Source organism: Plecotus auritus (assembly GCF_963455305.1).
Source record: "Plecotus auritus genome assembly, chromosome: 7".
Classification (NCBI taxonomy): domain Eukaryota; kingdom Metazoa; phylum Chordata; class Mammalia; order Chiroptera; family Vespertilionidae; genus Plecotus; species Plecotus auritus.
Window position 1 is genome coordinate 7567130 of NC_137774.1, and position 13068 is coordinate 7580197.

General features: G+C 39.7%; 1 protein-coding gene across 3 annotated transcripts in view; it reads left to right on the top strand.

The window, feature by feature from the left end:
• Window positions 1-2740: 2740 nt before the first annotated feature.
• Window positions 2741-13068, top strand: part of ABCA5 (ATP binding cassette subfamily A member 5) — a 59866-nt gene continuing 49538 nt past the window's right edge. The window contains exons 1-6 of one of the 3 annotated variants that reach the window (XM_080680761.1): window positions 2741-2861; window positions 6080-6207; window positions 8269-8385; window positions 9349-9553; window positions 11547-11708; window positions 12610-12698. In XM_080680761.1, the coding sequence (XP_080536887.1) occupies window positions 8284-8385; window positions 9349-9553; window positions 11547-11708; window positions 12610-12698 (558 nt within the window). In that variant the 5' untranslated portion in view covers window positions 2741-2861; window positions 6080-6207; window positions 8269-8283. Of the gene's footprint in view, window positions 2862-3345; window positions 3555-6079; window positions 6208-8268; window positions 8386-9348; window positions 9554-11546; window positions 11709-12609; window positions 12699-13068 lie in introns of those variants that run through there. The other 2 variants (XM_080680763.1, XM_080680762.1) reach the window with 2 other exon arrangements.

Here is a 13068-nt window from a genome sequence, read left to right on the forward strand (position 1 = left end):
GAGAATCATTGCTGGGGCCTGCAACCCAGGCTTGTGCCCAGCCTGGGAACTGAAACATGACCTCCTGGTTCATACATTGATGCACAAGCATTGAGCCACACTGGCTAGCCTATATATTTTCTCATCCGTAGTACTATAGACAACATTTGCCCCACACAATGATGCATAAAACTGTACACTTCAATTGGTATCAGAAGAAAGCTCTTAATCCCACACTCTTAATGGAAGAGACGGTGTATAAGCTCTTAATGGAAGAGACGGTGTATAAGTCACATGATATGAACAAGATGGTAGCGTGTGTGCAGTTGAGAGGAAAGTGAGATAGTTTTGTCTTGGGGGTGAGAGTTTTACAGAACAATTGGGTTTCAGTCATGTTATCTTGAAGCACTAGTGGAAGCAGAAACAGAATGAATGACAGAGAACATCACAAGGATAAGAAACTCAGGAAGCAAAAGCCTTGAATAGTGGTAGAAAGGATGAGTCAACTTCTGACATGAAATCGGGTTAAGGCTACTACTAGTCAGAAGTATAATTGGAGAGTTGGGGTGAATGGTATAATTCAGTGAGACATTTTTTACCAAGTTTATCTTTGATCTATACTTATTTGCCCACAAGGCCAAGGCCATTAAGAGTGCATTCTCTTTGGATAGTCAATAGTGTGGAGATAATGGAATATGGGGCCAGGTAGGTGCTTGGGGCAGTGAGGGGGCCACCCTGTAGAAGGCATGGTTTTCCCACCACTTTGCTGGGCATCTGAAACTGGTGCGGAATGGTACTGAATATAAATGGTGGTTGAAAAATGTAAATAAATAAAGTGTAAAAAAAAAAAAGCATTCTTCTGAATTTGTAACTGAACAGTTTTCGCTATTTCCAGAGAAAAATAGATCATAAATAATTTCTGTTACCTGCCTTCCTCAGTACTCGGGTGCAGTTTCTAGGATAGTCCATTTCCCTTCCCCAACTCCCAATGCCCGACCTTTAGTCATTATGGATTCTGCTAAACCTTTTTGAATTTCCTACTTAATCCATATTTGGTAGAATAAATAAAACTTGATTCCTGAAAGGGTTAAAGAGAATAAAACGGGGCAGAGAAAAACTTACTGTGCTTAGCAAGTATCTTGCAGAAAGCTTGCAGCCTTGAGCACCGCATAACCCGGATAACCACTAGCCATCACGCTGGGAGGAACCAAGGACAGACCGGACCCTTGTCAGCAGAGCGGCTTACAGCCAGCAAAAGTTAATAAAAACCTCTCTCTCCCTGTTCTCTTGGCTGATGCCTTTCTCCGTCTCAGCCCACCTGCACCCAGGTGCCTGGAATAAAATCTCTTTTGATGCGTTACGGCCTCATGTCATAGGTGCACGACCCGGGACCATCCGGACCTTTCAATTCCTTTGTTGTTGTTTTTTTTAATTTTTTTAATAGAGCTTAGCATTGCAATTGTTGGGGAGATCTGGCTTAAATTTGAGCAGAAAAACGAATATGTGTTTTTTAAGAATGCACGATGTGCATAGTATTGACAGAATTAAAAAATTTTTTTTTAAATTAAGTTAAACTCCCCAAAGTAAAGAACTGTGCAAAGAAAGGCGACCATACAATTCAGCTGGTGTTGCTCAGTGGTTAAACATGGACCCATGAACCAAGAGTTCAACCCTCTCAGGACACATACCCAGTTGTGGATGGATCCCCAGTCGGGGATGTGCAGGAGGCAGCCCATCAACGTCTCTCTCTCATCGATGTTTCTATCTCTCTCTAAAATTAATCAAAACGTATTTAAAAAAAATTCTACACATTTATATTTATACCAAAAATAAAAAATAATAAAAAAAAAGAAACGTGACCATACGTAAAGTTAGAGAAAAGAATTTGTGATGCTAGCGTTGTGAGCTTTTCTTTAAGGTCATTTTTTTTACTACCACATAAGCCCCTTTATAAACACCGGTTTATGTTTTCAGCAAAAGAAACTGTCAAGGATACCATTGGTGCCCAGCTGGCGTGGCTCAGTGGTTGAGCCTCGACCTACCAACCAGATCACCCTTCGATTCAGGGCATTTGGAGGGCACATGCCCATGTTGCAGACTCAGTCTCCAGTAGGGGGCGCGCAGGAGGCAGCCCATCCATGATTCGTCTCATCATTGATGTTTCTCTCTCTCTCCCTCTCCTTTCCTCGCTGAAATCAATAAAAAGTATAGTTTTAAAAAGATACCACTTGCCTCAGGGCATTTTTTAAAAATTCAGAATCTGCCCTTTTCCCAGACTCTCACTCTAGGACACTGCAGAAACTCAAAGCGTCCTTCACGGCCAGATGTCCCAGGGGTGCCCAGGAAGCTGGACCACGAGGTCACTGCACCCCACCGCTGCGGCAAGAAGGGACTGCGGAGGAGGGTAGGGACCAGCAGTCCAGGGAGAGGACCGGCTCGACGTCGCGGGGATACAGAAAAAAAGGACGGATTCTTACAACTAGCTGCGACCCGGGAGTCCGCCGCGGGGAGGGCCGCCGGGCAAGGTCGCCCGGGTTGGGACTCACACCCGAGCTCCTGACTTCCAGCCGCTTGTTTTGCCCGCGCCTCCCCGGGCAGCGTGGGGAGGGCTCCACTGCGCAGTCTCGCGACGCGGGACTCCCAGGCCTCCGCAGCTAGGCGGGCGCGCGGGATCCTGGTCTCCCGGAGCCCCGCTCGCCCCGCCCCCCCGGCGCGCGCCCCTCGCGGATGCTCCGCCCTCCCCGCCTGCGCCCCGGCGCGCGCAACGCAGCGGCGGGGACGCGCGCGGGGGGACGCGCCTTCACGCACTTCTCGGAGCGCGGTCTGCACAGAGGGAGCGCGTCCCGGCCTGACTGCGCTGCGGCTCCGGCCCGGGCCCTGAAGTGAGGACGGCGCCGAGGGCAGCGGCGTTGGAGGCTCCCCGACCCGGGGAGACCGCCCGCCGCTGGGGGAGGATGTGGTCGAGCCGGGCGGCTGGAGGCGGCCGTTGAGGAGGGGCAGGCTGGGGAGCGGAGTAGGATGCGGGCGGGTCGGGGATGAGGTGGAGGCGGCGGGTGTGGGAGGGAGGCCGCTCCCCAGCGCGCGGGAAGCGCGGTTTGTTCCTCCCTGGGCGTGAGTGTGCGGATGCTTGGGGTGCTGAGGAGGCCCCCGCCCGGCACCCCGGACCCGAGGCCGGCTGGGCTGGGGGGGCGACCGCCAGGGTGCGACTGGTTGGACGGGGTCGTTTCTTCCCTCGGGGCGTCGTGGAAGATGGGAAATGTTGTCCATCACCACCCCCCGCGCGCCCCCGCACAGCCGCAGCATTAGCTTAGCTTACTCCTTATTCCCTGGGGCGCGCTCGCTCGTCCTCACCGCGCGTGTGGAAGGGAGGTGGGTGGGGAAAATGCGCACAGCTCGTGACACGATTTGCGGGGGGAAAGACACCCCGTTTCCTAACCCGCAAAGAAAAGCTCCGGGCGTGAACATATTTCGGCCTGTGTGCGAGTTCAGCAGGCTGGAGGCATTGAGCTCCCCGTTTGGGGCGATTAAGCAGCTCCTGGAGGGATTGTCCTGAGCTCCGAGGCTTAGGTGTGCAGGTAAATAAGTCTCGAATGGAGACGCTCAGGTCTCCCGTGCATCAAGGACGTTCGGCAGGAGCGGAAGGGGAGGCGAGCAGTCTAGGGTGGACTCCCGACTGGGAGCCAGGCTTAGTCTTTATCTCATTTAATCCTGAGGGCAACCCTGTGGGGTTGGAGGTGTTATTCCGGTTGTGGAAAATGGGTCTCAGAGAGGTTAAGTCGCTGATGAAGGTCTCAGCCAGAAAAAAAAAAAAAGGTCGAGCTGAGATTTCAACCCGGGGATGCCAGACGCTAAATTCTGGCGCTTTCTATTTCGTGTCTGGGCCCAGAGAGCGATATTTCCTATCTTTAGGGAAGACTCCACACAAGAGAATAGTAGGGTAATTAGGGCCCTTGGGGTATTCGGGTGAAATCGAACTAACAAGGCATGAATCCTTGAATACGTGCTGTTTAAATGTATTTTCCTTTCAAAGGGGTTGAGTATAGGGAAACCTTACACTCAGGATAAAAGCAAATTTATTGGTACATTCCATGATTCTTTGAGTATCTTATTTCCCAGGTACTCAACTGTGTGCCAAGAGTACCGACATGAATAAAATGTAGAATCTCTGCCCTTGAGTTTAATTGGGAAGATGATGTTATAAAAGAATTCTGTAATACTCTACTAAACGTGGCCGTCTGCATTAGTGTGTGAACTAATTGGGTTAAAACAGTTTTAAGCACAAGCTTTTAGGAGCCATTAAGAAAAGGTGTTGGAGAGCTTATCATTGTACCATTGATGGCGTCGCTGTTTTCCCATTCAGCAAGAAATGCTGTCGTAAACTTTAGGTTAAAGCGTTTTAACAGGGAGTATTTTTCTGTGTTATTATACTGCCTTTAGCAAATGTTCAAATAGTAGAGAAGAGAGCATTTATAATTTATCTCCTGTTAAGTTAAAAGGCTTGATTTTTTTTTTTTTTTGGAGTGCTTTTCTTTCATTAGTTGAAAAGCCTGTGTGGGCAGGATTTCTTTCAAGTTATCTGCCAAGTTATGTGCTTTAACCCCTTCTTCCAATAAATAAATGTTAAAAGTACAGAGTGGGCAAAAGTAGGCATACAGTTATTCGTATGGGAAAATCATGCAGTAATAATACTGCCACAGGAGTAAACTCCTGTTTTGTGTAGTCACAGCTGTACACCGACTTCTGCCCCACCCTGGAGAGTTAATTCCAGGCTCCACGCATTTGCGCTTTTGTGGCTCAGAGTTCTAATGAACACAGCCTTCAGTTTAGGCTGAAATACTAGTAGCACTTGGTTGAAATGTATAACATTACATTAGGCACATTAGCTGTAGATGGGTGGGTGGGTAGGAGGGATGGTGGGGGCATTTTGGAAATTTCCAGTAGCTTCAGTATTCTCAGTGAAGTAGAAATCCGCTCGTCATCCGAGGGTGATGCGGGGGGAGGAAGAGTGCGGGGTGGGGGGGTGGGGTGGGGAGTAGACGCTTTGTGAAGGTTTGGGGCTTTGGGAGAGGGAATGGATTAGTGAAATAGATGATTGCCAGGCAGTTACCCAGTCAGGCTGAGGTCTGAAAAGCCCGGTAGAGGAAATACGGGATGCTATATGTGGGTACAAAAAAATAGAGTGTCTTAATTTGATTTTGCACGCTGGGTATTCCACCACTTATTTCCATTGCCCATCTGTACAGTGTGGTATGGAGCATGCACCTGCAATCCTTTGCCCTAGTTCACTTTGTGCCTCTGCCATATTGCAGGTGTCCTTGTTCTTTATGCAAGTTAAGCTTTTTTGGGAGTCTAGCTTTTCCATTTTTTTTTTCTCTACCTGGAATTTCCATTCCAGTCTTTTCCAAGCTCTTTCTCCCAATTGCACTTATCACATTATATAACATTTTATCTGTCTGTAAAGTCAGTGATAGTGTCTAACTTGTTTTTCGTCATCATGTTTAGTGTTAAATGAATGTGCCACTTTTTCCTATTCCTTTACTCTGTATCAGGGGTCAGTAGACCCCCCTTTTCTGTAAAGAGCCACATAGTAAATATTTTAGATTTTGCAGACCATCTGGCCTGTGTTTCAGTTACCTAACTCTGGTGTTGGAGCACAAAGCAGTCATAGACAATACCGAAACGAATGAGCATGGCTGTGTTCCAGTAACACTTTATTTGAATTTCATGTAATTTTTACCTGTCACAGGATATTATTCTTTGATTCCCCGACCCCCCAGTCATTAAAAATGGGGAAAAAAAACCCTCTGAACTCCGGGCTATACAAAACAGGCTGGATTTAGCCACCACCTCCTCCATTGTAATTTGCACACCATTGATCTCTACAGACTCGTAAAGTAATTTGCAGGAAGGTGATATTGGTTATAATATTACCATTAGTGGTAGAGAAGCAAAGATAGATTAGGCAGTCTTTTTTTTTTTTTGTCAAGGATCTCATGGTCAAGTTCAAGATTAAGATTTAAGACGTGAAAAAAAAATGATGACCCGTTTGGTGTGATGACCAGTTTGGTAACTGCAGTTACGGTTTATTTATTGGTTACAGACTTGGAACAGAGGCCTGATAATCAGCTTTGCTGGGGTGGAACAGAAGTAACTCCGACAGTCAGCTGTGGGAGATAGCGGAACATTTTCAGCTGAGAGCCCTTCTGAGACTCTTTCAAGCTTGCTAAGGTGATTGGCCACATCTGTTACCAGAAGGTTAAGAACATCAGGGTGATTCAGTTTCTTTATTTTATAGGATATAATCTGAATTCTTTTCTCTCGGAAATAAAACTAATGCATTCCAAATGATTTCCCCCTAACAGTTATTTCTAAAGGTCATGTGCATTTTGTATTGTTTTGAGAAAGGTGAAATATGTTTCATAACATACTAATGCAGTAATCAATATTTCTTTAGTAAACAAATGAATTTTTGAGATTGAGTTTCAGATTATGTAAACTTCTAATCTTTAAGTCAATTATTCATATATTAGAAAAGGAGAAAGGGCTTTAGTAGCTTTCAGTTTTCTTTCAATTTGTTAGATTTAGCATGAATTATTTAACCTAGGAGAGTATTCATCTAGGAAAGTTAAATATTTGATTAATATTAGGTGTTTAAAACCTACCTAATTATTATTTAAAGCTATACAACACATTCCCCATGTATGCTGTGAGTCAATAGAAAGTAACTTAATTTTTTTTAAACTTTTGTACCTTTATTTCTGTATCTTTGTCATTTTCTTCAGCAATTAAGAAGTGGGTTTGTTAAAGAGTTTTAAAAATACTGCATTGGTAACACTTTGAGTCAGAACTATATCAAACATTACAAGTTTTCGAAAAAGTATGATATGTTACAAAATATGCCATTAAAAGTTTTATTGTATTTTAGTTGTAAACTTGTGCTTTCAAGGATCATCTTCTAATGTTGCAAAAGAGAAAGTCTGATATATGTTGTGTACTCAGAAAGCTGCTCTTCAATGTTGTATGGTCCTCTCCCATCATTTCCAACTCTGCCATGTGCTTGTGTGAACTATATTACTCGAGAGCGAACTCCTGGATATTGTCTGCATGATTCCGTTCTCACAGCCAATGTTAAATGTGGGGCAGGCCAGGCATTCTTCACTGCCTTTCCCTTTTATTCTTTTGAACACCACCACTTGCTGGAGCACTTTACTTAATAGCGGCTTTAAATTTTTTGCCAGAAAATTTCGAAATCTTGGCATTGGCTTCTGCTGAATTTCATTTCTTAAAGGAGTTGATATTTTCCACATGCTTCATTTGCCAAGTAATTTTGGATTGTATGAGACTTTGAGTTTTGCCTTAATCCTATAGAGAGTGTTGTTACTTTCTTTCAGCCTGCTGCCCACCTGGTTAGGCTCAGGCTGCAGGTTTCTGCCCACACTGTTTGAGCTGTGGTTCTCGTTTCAGTTTGGTTTTCAAAAGCCTGTGCACTGCAGTTCGGATGTGTCCCGTGTGTACCACCCAGTGACAGGTCTGAATCTGGACAGTGGTCTGACATCTGTCTGTTCAGTTCCTCAAGCCTGTGGTACACAGAATAGGATAAGATCCCTGTATGCCCAGTTTGGGGGTTAGTCCAGGAGTTAATAAGCAGCTTTACTGTGTTTCTTTCCTGAGCTCCTTTTGATTTGCTCTCCCTGCTTGCTTTCCGCTTTTTCATCCTCCAGCCGGAAAGCTATGGTTTATCTGTATCACTGGGCTGCACACTTTGCAACCACATTCACGACATCCAGGGTCCCGTGTGGCAAGTAGGGAAGAGAGCAGTAGGATTTGGCCCCACTCCTTTGGAACCATAACTCCACTGAATGGAGAGGAAGGTTCCCCTGCTTCAGCGTTGTGGCTGCATTAAACTTTCGTCATTGCAGCCTGCCACTACTATCTTGGGATTACTGGGGGACAGGGACACAAGAAAAAGTAGAAAACAAAGTAAGATCGGTGCCCTGGTGCCTGCTTCCAGTGCATTCCAGGGAAAAAGTGGCAAGCTCACTGCTGGTTGGGTGGTAGTTATAATTCTGGCTCCCTCTTGTTTCACGTGCCACTAATTACCTCCCAGGTAATTGCTGTTCCGTGCATTCTGTCCAGGGAGGAGAGACAGCTTGGAGTATGCTTACATCCATCCAACCTGAGACTGGGACATTCGTTTGTTTTGCCATTAAAAATGGCATGTTCTTAACTGTGTGGTTCCAGTTTTTAAAAATTTTTAATTTTTGTTTTTAAATCTCCTCCCTTTGATAGACTGATCCAGAAAACATGGCTACTGCAATTAGGGAGGTGGGAGTTTGGAGGCAGACCAGGACACTGCTACTGAAGAATTACCTAATTAAATGCAGGACTAAAAAAAGTAGTGTTCAGGTAAGTTAAATGTTTTTCTTTCTTAGGCCCTCTTGCAGTTTATTCTGCATTCCATCTTTAAGAGATGTTTATTTTGCTGAATACATTTTTATTATAATTTAATATTTTTACGTTCCTTTAATTTGCTTGTGAAGTAAAAAAGCCATAGAAAGTACCTAAATTACCTATTTTCTAAATGTTAAAAATTCTAATGATTCCTAAATTTAGTTAATGTCTGATATCAGTGCTTAATTTTGAATTTTTGGGAATGCATTTCCCAAGTTTCATAAAATGAAAAATAAATTCCACAGACAACTTTGTTGAACATTATTTCGTAGTTTATTCCCCATAACCTCCCATCTTTTGACTCTGGGTTGAATTGCCTAACATTACCAAAATTATGTCATGTATTTGTTTAAAGTAATGTTTTAAAGCATACACTGCTTTAAAGGCTAAAGGAAAATAAGAACTCTGGCTAACCAGTTAATAATAATTTTAAAGGATGAAAATATATTGTTTATCTTTTCCTAAAACCAGCAGAACAATTAAATAGCAAGATGAAATAATAGATAGTTCATCTCTATTATAGCAGACTATTGAATTTAACTGAGTGTAGTTTTCGAAATTTAGGTATAATTAAAGCATGAGTTTTAATGTAGAATTAAATAGACATTTTTATGGTCCTCTTTATTAGGGGTGTTTGGTAAGTTATTTTAAATGAAATTATATATGAGTACATTTGTTTAAATACATTAATTTTTATGTCTTAATTTATTACATGACTTGTTTTTTAAAATATAGTAAAAATGTAAAGGAAAATTAATACGACTGTTGGGTTAGGATAGAACTGCTTTTACTTTTTGTACTTGAGAGCCATATTTCTCGTGTTTTTCCTTGGTATTAATTATATTATTTGCATAGAAACTTTGATGAATTTTGTTGCCATTGTTATACTTCATAATTATTTTGTTTCCTTTATTATAGGAAATTCTTTTTCCACTGTTTTTTTTATTTTGGTTAATATTAATTAGCATGATGCATCCAAATAAGAAATATGAAGAAGTGCCTGATATTGAACTTAATTCTATGGACAAATCTATTCTCTTTAACCTAATTCTTGGATATACTCCAGCGACTAATATTACAAGAAACATCATGCAAAAGGTTTCTACTGATCACCTTTCTGATGGTATTGTGAGCTTTTATCTGTATTCTATCTGTTACAGAAAGCCTCTTCAGCATTTTTCTGCTCGCTTTATTGAGTAAATAACATTCTTAACATTTAGAGACATGCCCTTCCACCAAAGTATAGTTTTTAAAAAATATTAAAATCATTTAACTCTTCCGTCTTATTTTTCTTCTGAAACTTTAATTTATAAATTTATATTTTTGTTAATAGGCATATAATATATGTTTTAATAGTTTATATTTAATTCTTAGGCCATTACAAAATAAGTATATTTATATGGGATAAAAGATTTGAAGGAACATTTCGAGCCTGTCTCATGTAATAATTAAGAGGTTGGGAACATATGATAAAGCTGATAAAGCAGTAATCTTTTCAGATTGCCATACTTATTTATGGAGGTATATGGTGTAAACTGGAGAAGTACTTAGTTTTGGAGACTGACTGTGGCTAAGTGCCTGAGTCCGTTTTTTCTCAGTTTGTACTTCTCACAAAGAAATGGAATAGAAAACAGTGAGGTACGGAGAGTAAAGTGGCTGAGAGAGAACCTAAAGCAGGTCTTGGAGAAAGTGACAGAGATGTTCACACCGTGGTGACTGATTTAATGAAATGCTGAGTTGTAGAAAATAACAGATTAACATGCCTTATAATAACAGATTAACATGTTTTATAATAGGGTAGTTGTAATTAACTTTTAGTATATGTTATGACATTATCGGATAGTGCATCATTGAATAGAAGATATTTGTTTATATAATCAGAAGTCAAGTAACTCCCCCCATTGACTTCTTTCTGGCTTATTGCTATTTAATATTTTTATCAAACACCTATCTTATTGATATATAGTGTGTTTGTTGGTTTATCATATTAAGCACAAGTAACATGGATAATCAAAATAATTTAGCATGCCAGCTCAAAAAACTGGTCAGAAATGTTAAGAACAAAATTTATTGATAAGTCTAAGCAGGAGAAAAGCATATACACCAAAAAATTCAAGTCAGTGTGTATTAATTTAGATGCCAAAATCGTAGAAACATATATAGATTTTTTTAAAGTTCTGTCTTTTTAACATAAGCTATCTGAAAATGGGATATACCTACATACATGGTAATATGACTAAGAGGACGTTGACCTCACACCCTTTTTATTCGTATCAATCCTGGAGTTGCAGGTCTACCTTAAAAGGTCTGGAAAATCACAGTAATTAACATTTAAGTAATACTTTAAATTTACAAAGCATTTCCATATTTGTGACTGCATTTGATCTTAAGAACCCAGTGCGATCAGGTGGTAGGTATTGTGGATGAGGATATTAAAGTTTGGGGAATTGTTTGCCTGTGCTCACTCAGCTAATAAGTAATAAAGTTAAATACTAATCCTATGTTCTTTCCACTTCACCACATGTTCTGAAGCTTCCGTACTGAAAACTAGTTGCTTGTAAATAAAGCCTCAAGAAAATATTTTAAAATTAGGGTTATCTGATGTGAAAGGATCTGAATGATGATTACAGTATTTCCTCCACATATCTTCTAAGAGAGGAACAGGCTATATTGGTCTTAAGTGCCAGTTTTTATTCAAAGAAGCATTGCATCATAGTTACTAAAATATATACTTTAGTGTCTGAGAAGGATTATGGAATTTTCTTCATAAGATATTTGAAAAGAAAGTGCCCACTCATTTATCAAGAACTTATTTGTATAATTTAACTTGGAGATAGATAAGTGAACTGCAAGTATCACATATAAAGTGTATACTCTTATCATACCAATAACATGTATTGTACATAATTTATATAATTAAATGACAGTTAAATCATGTGTGTAAAATTGTACTATTTGTTATTTTTAAGTATTTTTTAGAAGAGCTCTTCATTTTCTAAGAAGCTAGAACATAAAACAGAAGTGTTTATAAAATATTACATTCATCAAATGGTAAATTTGGTCTATTAGAGAAACTACTTTAAATTGTGACTTAACTATATTGTTGTATTTTATAGTCATAATTACTGAAGAATATGCAAATGAAAAGGAATTGCTAGCATCCAGTGTTTTTAAGACAGACAGCTTTGTAGGCGTGTTTTTCAAAGACTTCATGTCCTATGAACTCCGTTTTTTTCCTGATATGATTCCAGTAACTTCTGTTTATATGAATTCAAGAGGTAAGTAGTTTCCCCCTAAAAAATTGAAAACTTGTTAAATGTATGTGTTTTCCTGCTCATAGTTCATATGCAAAATTTTAGTCCGGTCCAACATTGGCATTTTCAACAATACTTATTTGTTCAGATAAGAAAACTGTCAAGTGTAGCATGAATATACGTAAGTCTACTTAAATAACCACCTATCTACATCTATGTATATAATATAAAATACAATTAATGTAACACCCATTTTCATTTTAATACATTTATATAACATCGATTACAGTAACACAAAAATGTATCTTGAATTATATGACTTTCTAATCTGTATTTTTTCTCCATGTAATTGTTTTCACAAATAGTATATTACATATCTTTAAAACCTCAAGGTTTTCCACCAGTGAACTTTATTAGTTTATGTTTGAAACATGGAAAACAGCCTTCAGTGCTTAAACTTCTGAAGAAATATTACTAACCAGAGACATTTGTTGATCAATATTGAAGTCACTATGCTAAGTATTGAATTTGTGACTAATTCCAAAGAGGCCTTAGAGAATATTTTTTTCTATTGACTTAACCTGGGCTTGTCCTTGTATCTGGAAGTGCTTTCAAGCTGATAAGTCATTGTAGAGTAACTTACCTTAAAACAGAAAAGTGACTTATTTTAAATAATTATCTTTACAGTTTCTATTTATTTTCATTTACCATTCAGTATCATAACGTTAACGTATTAATTCAAAAATTTCAAATGAACACATCAGGAATGTGATATTTTTAGTTTTCGAAGGGGAATTGCTTATTTTCTTTGGTCCTGTAGAAAATGAGTAATCATATTACTTTGGTAAACCTCCATATGTTATCTTTAAGAGAAGGCATTTACAAGTCATGCAGAATCTTATATCTCATATTTTTCCCCCCATAGCTGGCTGTTCAAAATCATGTGAGGCTGCTCAGTACTGGTCCTCAGGGTTCACAGTTTTACAAGCATCCATAGACGCTGCCATTATCCAGGTAAATATGATAAAGGAAGAAAAAGAAAGCCAAATCTTATTTTAACAGTTATGCCCTAGGTATTTACAACAGTATTTATTTTGACTTCTGTCAAATGAATAAAATACGTAACTTATTACAACTTCTTTAAGAGAAAAAGATAAGGACAAAGTCATATTTTCTGTTTTAATATTTTTGAAACCCACATTTAATGGATAATTTCTAATTCAGCGTTCTATATATCTGTATTATTGTATCTGTGTTGACCATAGGTAATATTTGTGAAAGATCTGTATTTTCAGACTTTCCCCCTTGAATAAAAATAACTTAATTTAAAGAAAGTGAGTATCTTTATCTTAATCATAGTGGTAGATTTTATTTTTTAATTTAA